Source organism: Pseudorca crassidens, chromosome 1 (genome assembly GCF_039906515.1).
Source record: "Pseudorca crassidens isolate mPseCra1 chromosome 1, mPseCra1.hap1, whole genome shotgun sequence".
Classification (NCBI taxonomy): domain Eukaryota; kingdom Metazoa; phylum Chordata; class Mammalia; order Artiodactyla; family Delphinidae; genus Pseudorca; species Pseudorca crassidens.
The window spans coordinates 80144477-80165846 of record NC_090296.1 but is presented as its reverse complement, the minus strand read 5'-3'; the positions used below and the strand labels follow the sequence as shown (position 1 = coordinate 80165846).

General features: G+C 36.3%; 1 protein-coding gene across 2 annotated transcripts in view; it reads right to left on the bottom strand.

The window, feature by feature from the left end:
- The window catches only part of LOC137226893 (uncharacterized), a 605185-nt gene that overhangs the window by 150043 nt on the left and 433772 nt on the right, over positions 1-21370 (bottom strand). For both annotated transcript variants that reach the window (XM_067742385.1, XM_067742386.1), the window contains exons 5-7: positions 9777-9877; positions 1342-1472; positions 566-646 (exon numbers count right to left, since the gene is read on the bottom strand). In XM_067742385.1, the coding sequence (XP_067598486.1) occupies positions 566-646; positions 1342-1472; positions 9777-9877 (313 nt within the window). The remainder of the gene's footprint in view (positions 1-565; positions 647-1341; positions 1473-9776; positions 9878-21370) is intronic.

The window sequence follows — 21370 nt, the reverse complement described above, 5'->3', positions numbered from 1 at the left end:
ACCTTAACAGAAACAATGCAAAGTACTTTTTCTCTTCCTCATCAGTCTTATAAAGAAAATCCACTGTTCTAGCAAATGCACAGCTTGGTGACAGAGTTAGCAAGCAACTGTTAGGGAAATGAGATGGATAACCAGCTGTCCCAGCATCTTGGAGATGGGGCACGGAAGAGAGGGTGCTGGGAAGGAGGGGGAAAGGAAGGGTATGGGGAAATCCTTGATTGTAGCCCCCAAATTTCACTTTCCACCTGTGTCACCACCAGTCAGGTAACCAATCTGGCAATTAGTATTAAATGTCTCCCTCACTAAGTAATGGGCAGTGTGTTACTCTTCTCTGTGCTTGTTGACGGCTTAAAGATCTACTAGGAATTTAAAAAAATATATATCCTTAATGTTGTTTTCTAAAACTTGGAGAAAAATTGTCTTTTATTGGAAAAACCCAATAGAATATTTCCGCTCTTCACAGAAAATATCTGAACCAACTTTTACTTATTAAGACAAATGCTTCATCCATATGTACTCCAAATTAAAACAACATAGGTATAATGGAAGAAAGGAGAAAAGATACCTGCAAATTCCAAATTTGTCTCCTATTAGCTGGGTGATTCTTCCATGTCGCTTGACATCTCTGAGCACAGTCTCCTCATCTCTAAAATGAGGATTACACATTTACAGGCAAATTGTGAAGAGCAATGCTTAGTTCAACATCTGACACATAAACACAATTATTCATATCCCTCCCTTCCTTGGATTATTCATGTTACAGGGAGTGTGAAATATCGATATAAACAGACCATACAGAGATTTCAGTTAAATTACTCCTTCCAACATTTCTCTGATTAGGGCTTTCTGTAGAGGACCAAAATAGCTTTTTTGAATTCCATTTCCATTAGTGTGCTCATTGGTAGAGATACCAACAAATATGAAATTTTCCTCCAAAAAGCTTTAATGAATTGTCAGTCAAATAATCAGTCATGAACCACAGAGAAATTGCTGAAAGATTTAAGTACCTACATACGGAGCACATACAAAATTCACATTAATTCTATTTTTCCAGGCTATAACACAGTGTTGCACACAGCCTGAACTCGGAATGGTATTTTTTTAATGATTTCAGGACACACAGTTCCTATGACTAAATAGCTCACACTGTCCTGGGAGAAACTTGGAGTCTAATGAGGATTCAAGGTACACAGCACACACACACATTCACATGAACACACACAAAGCAACTTGCCAGACATACAGGGAAAAGGGACTTTGGGTAGAAGACACAGCCATATGAAGTCACCAACACTTGAGAAAGCTTCATGTTAGCAGGGGCCTGCAAAATGTTTGGCTTACCTGGAGTGCAGAGAGTAGGTGGAGGAGTGGAAAGAACTGAGGGAAACAAGGGGAAGGGCCAGCGTCGGATGGTACTTATCAGCAATTCTGAAGTGTTTGCACCTGATACGGAGGCAAGGCGGGCTCAAATTCTAGGGTGAGAAAGAATCACGGGTAAGGAGCTTGTTAAAAATACAGAGTCTAGGTCCTTCCACCATTAATTCTAATTCAGAAATCCTGCGGTGATTCCTGAGCCTGCTGTCTAACAAGCTCTCCAGGTGATTCTGATGGAAGGTGATACACAAAACTCACTCTGAGAAACTGCTGCATGCAGTGTGTGTACTAAAAGTCATTTTATCAGGGGAGTGATATAATCAGATATATGGGATAAGAAGATAAATAGTTCCCAGAAGAGGATAAATTGCAGGACACCAAGACTAAAAGGATGTGCATAATCCAATCAGGAAGATTTTTCAATGGAGCATCAGGGAAAGAATGAGGCCACTGAACTAAGTACCATTAGATAAGAATGTAGGAAAGAGGTACAAAAATTTAGCAAGATCTGGTGGCTTACTGCTTGGAGAAGGGAGGAATCTAGCATGACTTCCAATTTTCTGCTTTGTGTTCTGCTGTAGATGACTATGTTAGCTGAAATGGATTATACAGGGAGATGAGTAATTTAGGGAATATGCATTCAATTTTGGATATATCAGGTTTAGTAAAATGGTTAAAAGTGTGGGCTTTGGGGTCCAATAAGCTGGGTTTGGAGCCACTTAATTTCTATGCGACACGGACAAGTTGCTTTACCCTTCTGATGTAAGAGTAGGGAAAAAAATTCAGACTTTTAAGTTAGTTAATATAAGAAAAGACCTTAGCAGAGCACCTGAAAGTGATTAATAAATGTTAATAATACTAATAATTATTAATTTGAATGTCATCATCATTAGCTAGCTGGAGATATTCCATAGAGAGATGAAAATATCATACAGATGGTTGTTAAAACTTTATTACAGATAAGATCTTCCAGAGAGAGAGAAACACTTGAAGAAATAAGGGCTAACAGAATCCAGGAAACTACACATACTTTAGTTGATAGATGAACTCGATAAAGCTGAGAGTCATATAGAAAGAAAAGCAGAAGATATACAGGTATACAGGTTAAGGGTATACAGCAGCTTAAGATAGAAAAAGCTGTCAAAAGTACCACATGATTCAGAAAGGTTGGGTAAAATAAAAGTCAAAAAGTGTCCATTGTATTTGACAAACGGGAAGACGCTGGTGACCTTAACTCGAATGGTTTCAATGACTTGGGCAAGTCTCTTTTTTAGGAGGTGGAAGAGTGAATGGGAGCTGAGGGAATAAGTAAATTGATTGTGTAAATGGAGAAACAATGGGATAGCAAGGAGAGTCATCAGGTAGAAAAGGGTTGGGTTTTCTTTTTTAATATGGAAGGGACATGAGCACATTTTCAAGCTTAGAGAAGTGACCCAGTGCAGAGGAAGAAAGAATCATTGATGGAGGAGAGTCTAAGAGGTGATGGAAAAGGATGAAATAGAAAAAAAAGAAAAAAAAAAAGTGGGTCCTAGTCTTGGACAATAAAGGGAAACATCTTCCCTTGGCTCTGAAAGGAAGGACCTAAATGAATGGTCAACATTCTAGAAGGTGAGGTAGCAGTATGTAAAGATGAGTGTACTACCAGAGAATATCAAGTTTCTCTCTAAAATTGGAGGAAAATCTCTGGTGAAAGTGAAGGGGCTATACTGGGAAGCAGACTAGGAACTAGAGGAGAGAGCTAAAAATTTGGAATAAATAACAAGGGACGGGGCTTCCCTGGTGGCGCAGTGGTTGGGGGTTCGCCTGCCAGTGCAGGGGGTGCGGCTTCGTGACCCGGTCCGGGAGGATCCCGCGTGCCGCGGAGCGGCTGGGCCCGTGGGCCGTGGCTGGGCCTGCGCGTCCGGAGCCTGTGCTCCGCACTGGTTGGGGGTGGGGGGGGCGCGGGGGCGCGACAGTGGGAGGTCCGTGTACCGCAAAAAAAAAAAACAATTAAAAAAATAACAAGGGACAAGGAAGCTGACCAAGGACTGTAAAAGCCACCAGGCAGCACACGGGCACATAATGGTTGTGAGCTTATTTGGTTTTCTAGCTCTCTTCAAAGCATGGGTGTTCTAAGATCAAAGTAGATGGATTGTGGGCTTAATTTAATTTACATCTTACAGAACAGATGTGGTAGAAGGACAAGGCAATAAAAAGAGGGTGTTGGAGAGAATGGAGTTGAAGTACCAGTCCAAGTTTAATAGAGAAGCAAGTGAAGGTGGAGAAAAGCTGTTAGTCTGAGAGCAAAAGGAACTCTCAGAGTACTGGGGAGCTCAGTGAGGTGGAAGAACAGGCCAAGAAGAGCAAACGAATAAGAAAAATGGAAAGACAGAATTGAGGGATTAGAGTATAAATTTACGGGCATATCATTTGAGAGGTGAAATAGTCTCAGATATTGATAAAATTGTGTGTATGGCCATGGACAGGGCTGACATTCAAACCATTTCATGACAGGTCAGGCTGCCCCTGAAGGTGGAGCAGCGTCTTGTTCTTCCTCAGAATCAGGGATCTTCCCTTTAGTTGCTGGACCGTGGAGAATTCTAGAGAGGTCCCATAGGAGTGGAGGGACATGGCAGAGGGGGGAGGGAGCATCTGGGTAGACAGTGTTTAACATCCAGTACACACGTATTTTACTATTTCAGCAGCCAGGGTATACTGTTTGAATACCAGTGCTAGCCGTGAACTGGGTGACTGAAGGGGAGGAAAGATCAAGATCATCACAGTAGAAGAAGTTAAGGAAGGGTGCTGAATGTGTCATCCACATGAATGTGGAAATCTTCCGAGATGATGAATATATGCCATATGAGAAAATATCTAGGGGAGGGCTCAATTATTCGATGAATACAGGCAAGTGCCCTGGTGATTGGTAGAAAATATCCATGAAGAAAGATGAAAACAATATGATCTAATGCATGGCAATCAAAAAAAGACAGCAATTTCCCAATAGATGCGGGAAATCAATGATCTGTAAGCAACAACTTGAAATTTAGGAAGTTGACTTCTATTCTGCTTAGAAATATGGGAATCGGGAGAAATAACTCAAGGCACTTTGTTTTGTTTTTACTTTTCCTTCTCTTCCAAATGCAAGGGCCCAAATCTGAGGTTTACTTTCTGTTTCTCAGCCTAGAATATCTGGCTATTGTTCATGTCAACTCCCATGTCACGTGACTTTTAACTCCTGGCCTCTGTCAGGTAGACATTGTCATTATTTTCATTATTCTTTGACACTCCAGATAAAGCAGATTAGGAATCTGTTTATTTAATTGTCATCGGGAGACTTTGATTTTGCCTTTTGTCTGAAATGGGGCCATTTAAGCAGAGGCTTGCTGGGGTTTGGAGGTGATCATTGGAACCCTAGAACGCCAACCATGTATAGCGCTTTCCATTGCATTCTTCCTTCTTTTTTTCTTCCTTCCTATCATCCTAACTTCCTACTTCATTTTGTCTTGCTTTTTTATTATTTCCTCCCAGCTTCTTGTTTAAATCTGACGTTATTCTCAGATATTCTGAAACTACCCAGCTGGCCTCTCTCCGTCACCTGCAAACCTAGAATATCTTAAAGCTGGAGAAACAAAGACAGACATGTAAATAAAAATCTATCTGTTGGGGCACCGGGGCATCCAAATCTATTTGTGTCATTAGTTCGCCTTTGTGTTTTGTAAACGCAAACTAGTTATTTACTTCCCAAGTTTTGGCAATGGTCTCTGAAAAGTTCTCTCCCTCAGTTTCCCCTGTGTGGAAAAATATCCATCATTTACTCCATCATTCTCCTGAAACTGTTAACAGATTTAATAATTTAAGCTACTATGTTAAAAAGGTACTATATTTTTAAAGCCAAAATAAAGCTGGTGTGACTGTAAAATTGGCATTATTAAAAGCATGTTATTCAACATGCTTTTAATAATGTATGCTACATATGTGGTTAAAATAATTTAAAATGAGTTTTTATTGTAAATTAGAATATAGAAACATTTAAAACCTAACTTTGAGTAAAAATTGACCTATTTGAAGGATTTTCTCATTTAGCAAATGTCTACTTTTCTGTAACATAAAGATAAAAGGAACTATTTGTACTTACGCTTATGTAAAACTAAAAATATGTAGATCTGATACATAGAAATGCACTTAGTAAAAAGTGAACATTTTCTCTATTAAAATAAAACAACTAATAACTCTTGATATTTCATTTAAACATGTTATTAGAAAAAGGGCATCTCAAAGCCCTGCGTGTCTTTTTCTTCTTCTTCTTCGTCTTTGAATAACTCCAGCAGGAAACCTCAACATTTTATTTGATTATTTAAGAGTTCCCTTTGGAGTGGAAGTAGATAGAGCTTGATATCACTATGTATAAATAAATAATTTGAAGGTTTTCTATGTCCAGATAAAATTCTAAAATCTGATAAGTAGGTTTCATTTTATCTCTTGTTATTTTAGTGGTGGGAAGGTTAGTTTTTTTCTTCCCCTCAGTGGCCTGCCGTCCTCTCAAGATTGCTGCCCCTGGGCTCTCCTGTGGCTTGAGGGTTGTATTTAGGATCTCATCAGCCCTTTTAATCTGACTGCCATTCTGCATTTTAATCTCTGCTCCTCAATCCTCTCATAAATAGGGAAGTACTACAGCATCTCCCCTTTCTCTCCACCTCCTAAAACCACACTCAGTCCACAACAGCACAGGAATTATAAAATGCCAGATTATAGATCTGCTTCATTATGAAAATGTTTGGTGATACTTTTCTTCTGACAGTCAACAATGTAAGATTCAGTAAACAACTTATAATTGTGTATGCCATTTAATATCGTGATGTTTGCTAGTGATGGCTGCATGCTTTATAAAAAGGTAAATGGAATTCATCAGTTCATTTCTTAATTTTTTAAAAACAAATATTTGCTTAACACCTAAAATATGCCAGGAATTGGGCTAGGCATTAAAATACAAAGATGAATAAATATGTTCTCTGCCTTCAAAAACTCATAGTCCAGTCAAGAGACAGTCATGTAAATAAATTATTATAACAGCGTATGACAAAAAATAATTAATGTATAAAATTACATTTGGGCACAGAGAATGGAGGAACTAACTGACTAAGTGGAAGTTCAGGAATGGTCAAGTTGGATATCACACAGAAGATAATGTTTGAACAGTTTTTGAAGGAAGAATATGAGATAATAGAAGGAAGCCATTTCAGGCAAAGGCGTATACAAAGGCCCAGAAGAAAACAATAACAACATGACAGTGTTACATAGCTGTCAGTAGTTTGGCATATAAAGAATATAAGGTGACAGTTGGCATATTGCTGAATTTGGACATTATAAATTCCTGGGAGGAAGTAATGTGATTTGTTTTCAGTATCAGAATCTCCTCAACTTGGCTTGTCCCTGAAGCCCCAGAAGGAGACAGGTATGGCTCCTAGAATCTTAGAAAAACCCGTCAGATTCATGATGCTTTCCAGAAATAGGTAATGTGATCATTCAAGCCCAGTTCAAAGGAGTGCCTTTCACAAGTAAGGAAAAAGTAAAGGCAATTTTTTCTAAGACAAAATAAAATGTATATTATCCTTGCATAGCCCTATAAGAGCATAGAACAGAATTTGTAGGAGTTTAGAGAAATGTAATACCTAATAGAGCTCATCATCAACAACTATACCACAAACGAAATCATTCTTTTAAAGATCCTCTTCTCTTATCATTCCTTGTATTCTTCTGGAGCATTCCCACTGTGACACTGACCTCATAGAGAACTCCAATACTTTATCCTTACTCTTCATTTCTATCTACCAACCCCCTCAGGAATTCACTTCCCTCCTTCAGTTGCTCTTGTTCCAGAGCCCTTCTTTATAATGACTATTTTGCAAATGTCCTCAATTCTCTGAGCTTTCTCCTTCCATCACATCCACTTTGCAAACCCCAGTGATGAATCCAACAATGCATTTTCTCTGAGTAGCATCCACAGAACTAAGCATAGCTGGACAAAAATCTTACAACAGAGAAGACTGGGATCATGGTTCATTCATGGTCACCAGCCTCAAATGGTCATTCAACAGAGACAAAAGTGATCACCCACTCATCACCACAGTGACTATTCAACACCTTCTCCATGCCCCTTCAATTTTCCCACCCCCTTTGTTCACGGCAGATAACCCAAACTTATGGTTCACTGAGAATATAAAAACGATATAATAAATACTATAAAATCTTTTCATGACTAAATCTGCATCTGCAGTCATCTAGTCATCTCCTTCTTCCCTGTTATTACACAGAAGGAAATAACCCTTCTTTCAAAATTCTTTTTCAGTGTTTCATGTAACGTTTTAAAAAATTTAACCCCAGCTCAACGCTATTACTTCCCAAGGCAATCTTGCTTATATTCCCACCATTCCAGCTCTTTCTTGGATCACCAATGATTTATATCACCAAACCAGTTCTTGTATTACTCAGCCTCTTAGTTACATTCAAAATCCTTTCCCACTCTTCCCTTTCTGAAAAAGTCTCTTTGCTTCTGCAATAGCACATGCTCCTGGTCATGTTTCTGTTCCTTTGGTCCTTCCTTCATGGATCCAAAGCAGAGCCTGAGATGAGGATTTGTATGTAAGCAGTTGATTTGAGAGGTGATCCAAGGGCAAAGAGGCTAAAGGGTGATCCTAGACTTTGTAGAGTAAGATAGATCCAAGGGTGATCCAAGGGTGATCCTAGACTTTGTAGAGTAAGATAGGCAAAGAGGCTAAAACAATAGAAATGTGTTATCAAGGGCAACATGGTAGGAAAGAGGGGCAAAGAGATTAATTCCTCTCAGGTCTCCTGAGAAGTATATAGAATGCTTCCCCTTAATTGTCTAAAAGACTTTGCTGTTTCTTCCTTCTTTACCTATCATTTAATTTTTGTGTTCCTCAGAACTCAGTCCTGGGCCATCTTCTCTTCAATATCCCTTCCCAGTAATCTCAGACATTCTTATGCTATCAATAGCATAAAAATGTTTATAAACCCTAGATTTTTATCTACAATGTAGATTGCTATTCCAAATACAGCTTTCTACATGATATCTCCATCTGGAGGTTCATCACGCATCTCATATTTAGAATTCTCTTGATCTTTCCCCACTTCTGGCCCAAATCTGCCTCTTCTTTAATTTTCCACATCTTAATAAGTGGCACTTCCATTTGCTCAGTTATACAAATGCAAACCTGGAAGTCATTTGACACCCCCCCTTCTTCTCCCTACCTGCATCCAATCCATCACCAAGTTCTGTTAATCCTACTGCCAAATTATGTCTCAAATTTGTCCAATTTTTATTATCTCATTCCTCATCTAGACTACTGCAAGAGTCTGCTTCCATTTTTGCTTTCCACCAATCAACTCTGCACAGAGTAGACAAAATGATCTTTCAAAGGTATAAGTCAAATTTTATTATTCCACTGCCTAAAGGATTTGTCTTCATATTATATTTAAGTAGATAACAATTTGTATGAGTTTTCTTGGGACAAGTCCTGGTTTGTGCCAGCTTAACTATTAGCAGTGTTCACTTTCATTATCCAAAGGGCCTCATTTTGGACAATAAATCATATGATCACCCTACTCTTAAATACAAATTCCTGTAATTAGACTTACTCCAAACTCATCTCATGTTATTACACACTAGCCAACTTGCAAGCACCAACTATTTTCTGCTTCAGGTTCCTCGCACATGCTGTTCCCTCTGTGTACAGTATACTCTCGTGGAGCCTCCACCTGGGCAACTCCTACTCTTTCATCAAGAATCCATTTAAGGCCACCTTCTAAAACAGCCTTTTTTCCATTTTATCATATAAATATTTCCACTAGGACGTTTCCTTTTTTTATCCTCTCAATTTCATGTGTAATGTAATTATAAATTTATTTGTACATTCATTTGTTAGTACATACCTTCCCCATTATATAGTGAGCATGAAGGCAAGAAAACACATCCTCCACTTAGTAATGTATATTCCAGCACAGCCCTGGACCCCACTGTGGGTGTTCTCTAACATTGTTAAAAGAATGGAGAACAGAGTAGAGAGAAATACCAATCGAGGCCTTTTAATACACCCATTTTCTAAATCTGAATAAATACAAAACCTCTTCTTACTCTGACCTACTAGAGTGCAATGAAGATGTTGAAAGAAAACACCAACATATGAGGTGCACATAAAATTTTCTAGTACTTTGTGAAAATGAACAAAATCATTTAAGCACAATGGAGACAAGTTCCACACAGGCAATAGTTTAAAATGCCTTGATCAATAGGGGAGCTTTATTATTTTATTAGCTCTCTCAAAACAATAAATTTAAAAAAACACCATACTTAATGAAAAATTCAGATTAAAACAAAAAAGCATTCATATGAGAATACATACCAAATTAGTTCTTTGATTAAGGATCATAGATTGATGAAGTCTTAGAGCCAGAAGTCCCTGGACATGAGCTAGTCCAGTTCTATCATCTTGCAGGAAAGGAGCTGAGACACAAGGACCGGAGATACAGTTAGAAAGTCCACCATAATGAATTGTCTCCCAAATTTCTTCATAATGAGACAGGCCTATTACAAAAATATTTATTTTATAGTGATTGATACAAAATCTTAATAATACATAATATGTACTTCTTTAGAAATGAAAATAAATATACTAGGCCTATAAGAAGATGACCTTTAAGTAATCTTTTATACTAAGAACTATCTTCTACCCATTGGTCTCATATGAGGGAGAAATTAAGATGTTGTGGTGAAAAAATACACATTCAGATTTGTAGAACCCAGCTGAAAGGTAGATTATTAAATTACATTTCAAAGCATTTATTCAGTGAAATAATGTATCAACTATTGTCATATAGTTAACTAATTACTTTATTTTCTTTAATTAAAATGTGTCCTTGGTTAGTTTTCTCCCCTTTGATGGCTTTTACTTTTCATTTTATGAAGAAAATATCTCTATGTAAGTGATTCTGACAATGAATTCATAAATCTCTCACTAAGTTTTGAGCCTTCAAAAACTGACACATATTTCACAGAGGGGTACTTGCTTTAAACAGTTTGGCTCTAGCATCATATACGAGATACTTTCTTTGCCATGTGAAAAATCACATATCCTCTACAGAAAGCTCACCCCATTTGTCTTTCCAAAACAAAAGAGTCACCAATCTATCTCCCCACCCCAAATAGAAAGGTCATATTGTAAGAAATGTGATTTCTATAGACGACCAGCATCACTGCCGTATGGCAACGTGAAAGGCTACAATGGCAGGATTAACTCAAGGGCATAAGAAACACTGCTCTATGCCAATATAAATATCCCATTGTAACTTCTGAGAGTGTTCTGAGAGGCCAAACATTTTCCATACAGACATTCTATGCCCTAACAAATTCTTCTCCATATTCTTCTGACCAAATCCAGATATAGTGACTCACAGATCTTATGGTCAGCCAACTCTTATGCTGTATCCTAAATTTAATAAATATTAAAATGATGTTACATGTTTAAATATGAATGTTAAAGAATGCAAGAACTTTTAGTGCATATTAAAAAGAGTAAATTTCCATTCAATAAAAATACCTGTCAGAGAGCCTCAATAATACAACAAATGAATGGAATGGAGAGATAGATATGGAAGAAATTATTTCCTCATCAAGACTCTCCAATATGTGACATTTTTCAAGCTGGAAAACTTACCACACAGAATATTCTCCACCCCAGAAATGTAAGCCAGTATTTAGCAGTTATGTGAACAATGACTTTGAAGGCTGCTAAGAGCCCCATGTGCGGTTTTCATTACAAAGACCTTATTTCAGATATGTCAGGTCTAACTTGGAAATTGTAATTATTTCTATAGAAGTTCAGGGATTGACTTCTTTTCTTGGGTATTTTGGCTTCCCTTGTTTAGGGGGGAAAGTGACTAATGATGCCCTGGAAATGATTAACTTAAAAAGAAACAGCTAAGAGTATTTGATCCTCCTTTGATGAAGTGTGAACACTAGATCCTTTTCCCCCAAAATGGAACCGGACTAAGCTAGCTCTGAGGGAAGGAAAAGGGTGTAAGTAAAAAGGAATGCATTTGTTACTGTTCCTTTATCTCAGAGAAGCTATTTCAAGTGATCACTGGTGGAAACTGCTGATAGTCAATCTCGTATTTTCACTCCCCGTTTGACATCAATGTTGTCAATACGACATAATCGTCTCTGTCAAAAGCATCATTCATTTCCAAACTGAGGAGTTATTTACAGTCGTGTCTTCACTCAATGTAACACTACCACTCAACACTCAGCTGTCCCTTCTCTGTTTTAAGTAAACATTTGGGCAGACTTTTAAAGAAGCTCTATTTTAGGTTAGGCTAACAACCTGAAAATGAACCCAAAGAGAAAAACTTCTTCTCTTGTCCAAATACCATTTGGACAAATGGATAAAGTTTTTCACAAAAACTGGCACTTCAAATTGAGTTCTGTTTGGTAAGAGACATGGTGCTGAAAAGTGACATTTATAATGACAGCAATATGGATCCCCAATAAAGAAGACTGGGTTGTATTTTGTTCTAATTATAACCATTTAAATTTGTGTGTGCATTTTTTAAAATTTGGAAATCAATTATAATAATGTAGCTTCTAGTTAAGCACCTACTCTAAATCTCTTTGCAAAACATGGCTGATGTGGGTGTTTGAATACAATTAAATAGAAAATGTTGTGAGGAAAACTCAGTCTTATGTTTCTAAACACCCGAATGAACAACTACTTATTTCATGGCTTCTATGCACTCAGTATGGTGCTAGCTGTATAGCATATGAAAAAATGATGGCAAGATGAAGGAAACAAGGGTAAATGGAAATCAGGCTGTGTTTTTAAAATAAATTTGATTTGTCTTTTCCATCTACTCTTTCAGAGAACAAATCTTAAAACTCTTGGTATATCCAGAACTATTTCCCAGAGGCAACTACTTATGTCTTTTCACTAGCAGAGGACATGATAATGGTAAAAAGAGGTGGATGGAATTTTGAAAATTGAAAGCAGGATTAAAGCTAATTTGACAGACAAACAGAATTTCGGTGGTCTAATGACTTTCAGAAGCTATTTATTTTCAGAGCTTTTCCTAAGAAAAGTATAAATATCACTATCAATCTGTGTGGGATCCCATCTTCTTGATATAAAATGCATCAAGCATATAACCTAAAAAATAAATCAGGCATTCTAAATATATTTTTGTTATCTGAAAAAACTGGAATGGGTTATTTTGGAACCAGTGCATTTGAAAATAATAAGAGCTACTTCTTACTTTGAGCCTACAGTATGTCAGACACTTTGCATAAATAAGCTCATTTAGGCCTCCCTCCAGAACATGGATGTGTTATCACTTTCATTTTACGTATTAGGCATCCAAGATGGATAGAGTTTCAGGGCTTTTCTTGAGGTTCTATAGTTAATATTAATAGTGGTTTAGCTAACATTACCATCAACATAAATACTATGACTTTTTCATGGGCTTTCTCTTCTAATTCTCACAGAATTTAGAGGTTGGGACTGTTAATATCCTCATTTTAAAGATCAAGAAACCAATTAAATCTTAGACTTATAACAACTAGTGTTATAAAAGATCTGACTTTTCTAGTTCATGATTGGGCTGAGATGTGAACACAGGTTTTTTTTACTCCAGAGTCAGTGCTTTTCTCAACTAGACATGCCCATCTCTCCAAAACCAAAATTGGAATTTGAATCTATATCATTTGTTTTTTGTAAGTGCACAAGTTCCATTTTACCCCACTATCCTAGTAGAAGTTAAGAACAGCAAAATGTAGCTTATTGTCTCTATTTCTCTGTCTTGCAATTTCCTTTTGCCTCCCTCTTCCTTATCCCATGCTTATCCAGGCCTACCCAGGACCCTTGGACTCTGTAATGAGAATTCTTCCTTTAATTTTGTTTATCACATGGTTTCTGGGCCAATGCTAATGTTTGTTTTTCATTTGACTGTGTTTTCCAATATTTTCCCAGCTTTTCCTATAGCACTCTAATACCAAGAGACCAGGCTCCTAAGAATGCAGAGCATTCATCATGCTGAATACCACACTGTAATTTTCTCCAATTCATTTCTATATCATGGTTTGTTGGTTGGAGACAAAGCACAGCACTACCAGATACGCTCTATATCTGATTATGTCCTTGGCCTCAAGCCCTCTTTTATTACCAAAATTGTTTGCATTGACTATATTCCCATCGTGTTTCCTCTCAAACTCTTGCCTTTTGCCTCCCATTTTACATTCATTTTTTTACTGTTTTATTTTCCTTTCTATTTCCACATGTGCATGCCCCTCTAGCATTCCATTTTGCTCAATCCCCATGCATCCTCTTCATGCTTTCTATACACTCCCATCACCGCTATTTTCTTGCCCACATCAGAATAAAAAGGATTTTGAGTCCATTTTGGGGTTGCATACACACCGTTGAGACAAGCAGAAACAATATATCCAACTACAGAACAACTCATACATAATTATAGTTGTGAGTTGTTTTTAATAAACACATCTTTTACCATGATTGTTCCTGTCTTTGTGCATGTGTCTGTAATTGTATGTTTTATGCTTCCAGTTTACGTTCCTACTTCTTATATTCTTGATCAGCATTAAAAAAATAAAAAGTCCAGTTAATAAGCATTAGTTATTGAATTGTCACCTCCTCATTCTAGTCACTGACAATAATTTGGAAATAGCAAACATCTCATCTGATTATTAGGCCATCAATTTACCGTGACCTGGGGCCACTTCTAAGTGATTAATGGTGTGTGAGCTTGTTGCAATATTAAAAAGATCACCCTGAACCTTAACTGTAAGCATAACAACATCTTTAGAGGCTTACAACAGTTTTGTTTATTTCTAGATATCTACAATCAAATAGTCACATAAGTAAATCTCTATTACTTCTTAATTTTGAAAAATAGGCTTAAATTATGTAAAATTTAATATCTATAGTTATTGTGAAAATCTGTGTTCTTCTAAAATTTGTTAGCCAGTGATGAGCAGCCTGGGACACACACACACACACACACACACACACACACACACACACAGACGTACTTATATGATTCCAAATGAGAAAATGAAAGCATCCCTTTTAGGGATATTTTACTTCCAGGTATTACAATTCTATGGGATATTTCAGAACCCTTCTTGAGTTATAAATTTCTTCTGAATAGTAATTTACAGTCTACATTGTATCTTACTTACTTCCCGCAAGGTGGCTAGGGCAAGTAATACTAGAAATGGAATGGTATTGGGGACAATTAAATGGTTTTCCAAGGTCAGGTACTAATCTGGGACTTGAACCTGGTCTTCTGATTCCTAGCTCATGGTTCTTTCTATTTTACATAGTTACTTAGATATTAGATCAGATATGTACTACCTAAAGTGAAAATTAAGCTTTAATTCTTTAAACAGAATAAGGTTTTAAGAACTTATTCCGTCATACTCTATTTGTGATGAAGGAAAGGAACATTCTGATTAATTTTGTTTTCTGGTTTCTATTTCCAAGAATTCAAATCTGGAAAAAATACATTTAATATCATGAGAGAATTTAAACTAACATTAATTCAAAGAGCACTTCAAAGTCTTGTAGGACTTTAGGGTTTTAATTTCTTCCATTAATTTCTATTGTTTCATAGAGATAATGTCAGCTAAGAGATTTCCAACACCAAAGCATTTTTTTTTTTCCTATCTGGCATTTGTGTCGATACAAATAAACCACAAAGTAATAAGTTGTTGCTGTTGTTGTTTTTCAGAGCAGAAACATTTTAAATGCTTGCACATTTTGACACACAAAAAAAGCTTTTAATTATGTGAGTGTACTATTTCTAAGTAAGGGCTTCTTTCTCATTAAAATGATGGTTGCAAATATTTTGAAAATACACTTTACTATGCTTTCAGATGGAATATTTATTTTAGATATATGCAGTAATCATCAGTTTCACTTGAAAACCAGGCCTATAAATATAATATACATTTTTTTCCCTGAATGTCATACATATTGAGTGAGGAAGGTAAGAAAGATGAGGAAGATAGAGGCTAAAATGAATCATAAAATAGAGGAATGAAACTAACCTCAATAAAAGTGTGTTTTATGTGTGTGTTAGTTCCCTACTGATGCTTATTAAACTACCAGCAATGTAGTGACTTAAAGTAGCATAAATTTATTATCCTACAATGCAGGAGGTCAAAAGTCTAAAATGGGTCTTATGGGGCTAAAAATCAAGGTGTCAAAAGAGCTGAGTTCCTCTGGAGGCTCTATCAGAGAATTCATTCCTTGCTTTGTCTAGCTTCTCGAGACTGCCTGCATTCCTTGGTTTGTGGCCACATTACTCTGACCTCTGCTTCCATTGTTACATCTCCTTCTCTGACTCTAACCCTCCTGCCTCCCGTTTATAACGACCCTTGTGATTATAATGTGTCCATGCAGATAATCCAGGATAGGCTCCGCATCTCAAGGACCTTAACTTAATTACATTCACAAAGTCCTTTTTTCCATGTAGGTTTTGGAGATTAGGATGTGGACATCTTTGGGAGGTCATTCTGCCCTTCACAATGTGCATAAAATATTATAACTTTTAAATCAATATAGAGATAATGACATATTTGAAAAAAATACTCTTATGTGTAATGGATTCCTTTAAATGGATATTGGGATCTGTGTAGAAAAAGTATGGGATGTTGATGTTACCTGTCAGTTGTTTTGAAATACACTTAATATTTGATTAGTAAATCCAATACCTGAAAGCAGTCTTCCAATGTGGGAGTGTGTGTTTCTTCTTTTAGAGTAGCATGCAAAAATTTAAATTTTGAAAAAGTGTTTTAAGCCAAACTTGTACTGTGGAATATGTTTAAAAAATAGTTTTCATTTAAAATTGGCTTTCATGGGTCTCCTGCCAATAGCTTCTATAAGATTAGCTGTGACATCATTAGTAAAATAAGCAGTAAGGAACGCCAGAGTGTATTATTAAACTGGTTTCCAATCTAATGGTGTCCTAGTGAATGAGGAGTTAAGGAAATTTTGTGCCACCAAAATTAATTGAGGTAAAGGCAGAGGGTAGTTTTTGTGACTCTTGTGCAATCACCATCTCATCCTATGTTTTTGAAGTTACTTTTAATAACACCTAGAAATTGGGCAAATTAAAATGACATATTTAATACTTTGAATCAAATAACTTTACTATTTAAAGATATGAGAAAAAGACAACAGATTATTATTATTTCATCCTAATTCTTAAATATGACTCTCTAGAAATTACTAGATTTGTCTTTTATGGTAATTCTATTCTTTGAATATTTTAAATTTTGTCTTATCTTTATGTATTTGTCCCCTGGTTCTACTAATTGCAGCCTAGAATCAAGAAAATGCCATTTATAAATATATATTATTCCAGTGATGTGTTGGAGCCTGCTTGTACCAGATCCTGAGAATTGATTTTGTGTGTATCTCCTCCCGGCTCTGAGTTCACTGACATAATACTAGTAGCTTGAAATGGGCCATGGTGGGAGTATTTACGCCACAGAATCAGCAAATGCTACAAATAAGAGCGTTTTCTCTCCCAGAAAGCTGATTATTAAACATTTAATAGCATTTCTCTGCACAAAGAATCAGAGCTAATTGGGTTAAGGATTTAAAGAATCTTCGAATTAATCATGATGACTTGGAAGCTAATGTGATTTCTATTAAGTGATGTAACATGGCATGTTTTGAACTGTTTAAACTTTCTCACTTGTGAGATCTGTGATGCTGGATTATAGTTCATTAATATTGTCACACAATTAAAAGGCAAAGATAATGTAGGAAAGTAAATTTCTACTTTGTAATACATAATATTGATTTCAAGTACCCCCAATATAATGCACTGAGAACACACCACTTCTGGTGTATTCTTGTCAAAAATACATAACCTTAACTATGAGAAAACATCAGACAAACCCAATTGTAGAACATTTTACCCAAAAAATGATCAATACTCTTTAAGTGTCAAGGTATGAAAAGACAAAGAAGAACAGAGGAATTGTTGCGTACTAGAGGAGATTAAGGAGACGTGACACCAAATGCAAGGTAGGATTCTGTATTAGATTGTGAACAAGCAAAAGGAAATTAGTGGGGAAATGGGCAAAATCTGAATGAAGTCTATAGATTAATAAATAATATTGTGTGAATAATTTTCTGTCTGCAGTAGTTAATCTACGTTTATGTGAGATAACTTCAGAGGAAGCTGGTGAAAGGATATACAAAACATTTTATACTCTTTTGCAACTTTTAAGTCTAAGGTTATATCAAAATACAAAGTTAAAAAATGTTTCTTTAAAAGAACATGTGCTTTGGAAGTAGGCAAATGTGGATTTGAATCTTGGTTTTACAAAGATTTACTGTGTGACTTTGGACAGAGTATTTAAAGTACTTTTTAATGAGATAATGCTTCCTAAACTTTCTAACACAGTGCCTGAAACACAGTATGCATTGAATAAGCAATATTTAATGAAGTTTTACTGATGTTGAAGAAAATGTAAGAAAACTGTTACTATTTTTTTTTGACAATTTTAAGTTTCTGAATGTCCTGACATGGGTCTTCCAAGTCCTTGGATATATACATGATTGCAAAAAATCAAAAGTTTGTGTTTCCAGCTCATGCATCTCTCTCTCTATATATATAATATAGATGTATTTTATATATATATATATGTATATATACAAACAGCACAATCAAAGAATGAGCAGAAGACCTAAATAGACATTTCTTCAAAGAAGACATACAGATGGACAAAAAGCACATGAAAAGATAGATGCTCAACATCATTAATTTTTAGAGAAATACAAATCAAAACTGTAATGAGGTATCACTTCACACTGGTCAGAATTGCCATCATCAAAACGTCTACAAACAATAAATGCTAGAGAGTATGTGGAGAAAAGGGAACCCTTCTATACTGTTGGTGGGAATGTAGACTGGTACAGCCACTATGGAGAACAGTATGAAGGTTCCTTAAAAAACTAAAAATAGAACTACCATATAAAAACAGCAGTCCTACTCCTGGACACATATCCAGAGAAAACCATAATTTGAAAAGATACATGCACCCCAATGTTCATTGCAGCACTACTTACAATAGCCAAGACATGGAAGCAACCTAAATGTCCATCGACAGAATGGATAAAGAAGATGTGGTACATATATATATAATGGAATATTACTCAGCCATAAAAAAGAATGAAATAATGTCATTTGCAGCAACAAAGATGGACCTAGAGATTATCGTATTAAGTGAAGTAAGTCAGACAGAGAAAGACAAATATCATATGATATCACTTATATGTGGAATCTAAAAAAAAATAATGATACAAATGAGCTTATTTACAAAACAGAAACAGACTCACAGACTTAGAAGACAAACTTATGGTTACGTCTCCAAAGGGGAAAGGCAAGGGAGAGATAAATTAGGAGCTTGGGTCTTCCCTGGTGGCGCAGTGGTTGAGAGTCCGCCTGCCGATGCAGGGGACGCGGGTTTGTGCCCTGGTCTGGGAAGATCCCACATGCCGCGGAGCGGCTGGGCCCGTGAGCCATGGCCGCTGAGCCTGCGCGTCCAGAGCCTGTGCTCTGCAACGGGAGAAGCCACAACAGTGAGAGGCCCACGTACTGCGAAAAAAAAAAAAAAAAAGTATATATAAATTAGGAGCTTGGGATTAACATACACACATTACTATATAGGTTGATAAAATAGATAATCAACTAGGACCTACTACACAGCATAGGGAACTCTGCTCAATATTCCATAATAACCTATAGGGGAAAAGACTCTGAAGATGAATGGATATATGTATATGTAAACTGAATCACTTATCTGTACACCTGAAACTAACACAATATTGTAAATCAACTATATTCCAATATAAAGTAAAAATTAAATTTTAAAAAAAGGTATGTGTTTCCAAAAGATGGCATTAAAACTTCCGTAGAACTTCTTTTGCATAAGTGCCACAGCCTTGGGCCTAAAAGAAGGAAAAGAGGGTGAAGAGTCCTAGTGCTAGATTGAACTGGACTAAGGTAGTATGAGCTATACTTTGAGATCTGGTAATGTAAACAGAGTGTCATGGCCTTGTCATTAAACTCTGAAGACACAGATCTCATAGTTTCTGAATTGGATAATAACACAGTTGCCTGCCAACTCCTGTATGCAATCTCCAATGTTGTGCAATCATATCTTCCTGCACAAATGCCAACTATATGGCAGCTTAATTTTAATCATGTAAATCTGGAAGTGAGATGTGCTTCTAGGTTTACCAGAGATTTCCCCTGGTGACAAATAATTTATACTTTCTAATAAGTTTTAGCCTTGTGGGCTAAAGTCCAAATGTTCCAAGAAATGCTGCCCAAGACCCATGCTCACTATTGCTCTCTGTATGAATGTATTTATACACACATATATACATAAATATACACATACATATATATAAAATGTTTATATGTGTATGTATATATATACAGTTATATCTACATATGTGTGTATATATACTAAAAATCTGTATATATATATATTTATACACACACACATATACACATATACTTCTCAGTCTTATCCAAATATAAGCCCCATTTGTGACAGCTAAGCCAAAGCCAAATTAAGGGGATGACATCATCAAAGCATATGTTAAAACTTCTCTTGTAATTAATAAAAAATTAATTTTAAGAAAGTAAGAAAGGTGGCCTTTGTTTTATTATGCTAAATTCTCAATATCATATTCATTTTTATTTATTTGGATTGATCACGACTTCCAAATAGACTGACTAACCAACGTGAAGCCATGTATTGCTTTTGAAATGTGTATAAATTATTTTAATAAAAATTTCACCTGTAGAAAAAACCGTCTACTCCCATTCTCTGTAACCTCATTCTTAAAGCAAACTTTACATCTTTTAGATATCAGCCTAAAAACAGAACAACAAGCAAATGGCCCAATAACATCAGTAATATGAAAACATAAAATATAAAATCATGAAAATTCTTCTCAAGAAGAATTCTTGGCAAGAATTCTTGGCAAGAAGAAACTGAGAAACGGTACTCATGAACTGTCTTAACTGATATCAGAAAGCCCCTTGCATGTGGTTACGTCTAAAAATATAGGTTTCTAAGAAACACAGGTTTCTAATTCTCAGTTCAGAATGTTTTTCACCCAGCCATTCTCCACCCAGGCATGTGGAAAGCATTCTGTGAAGTGAGTAGCAGGTTTCAAGAACAGCTTTCAGCTGCAGAATCCAGACTTTGCTATTCATCTTCGTGGCAAGGAAGGAAAGACCACTCTCAAGTACTTCCAGGGGCTTTATAGGTTCTCTTGCTTCAACTTAGTATTTCTAGTCTTCATAAAACAGGAGCACTGAGGATGACATAGTGAAGTAGTCAGTTTATTCCAAATACTGAAGTGCTTACTCTACCTTACATTTTACAAGTTTACAGTTTTGAAGTCATTTGAACTCCTCCTTGGCTCAGTGGTGCAATATTTTTTTTAAGTTATTTCTGACCGTAACAGACACTTTTAGACCTGCAGTGATGAGCAAACCCCAGAGGCAAAATACAATAAAGATTTAAGGGGCTGTTCGGTGCAGCACTGTAGCTGCTTTGTGTAGGAGAGGAACAGAAGTGGGAGGGCTGGCCTGGTGTGTGATTATTTCTGACAACTCTGTAGTTTGTTTAATTTTCAATTTATGCTAGCACTTTGGGGCATTGGAAAGTATGGTCCAAAGAAAGATAACGCTTTCATCTAAGATTGTGAAAGGTTTTTTTTTGTTTGTTTTTATGCTGTTATTCTTTTTAGATTTGGTAAACAAATTGTGTTGGAAAGATATAAAATATCCAGAAACCAAACTCAAATTACCTCCATTATACCCACACCAGCCCCTTGAGATTGGCTTTCTTTGCATGTGGGAAAAGATGAAACACACTGCATTCTATATT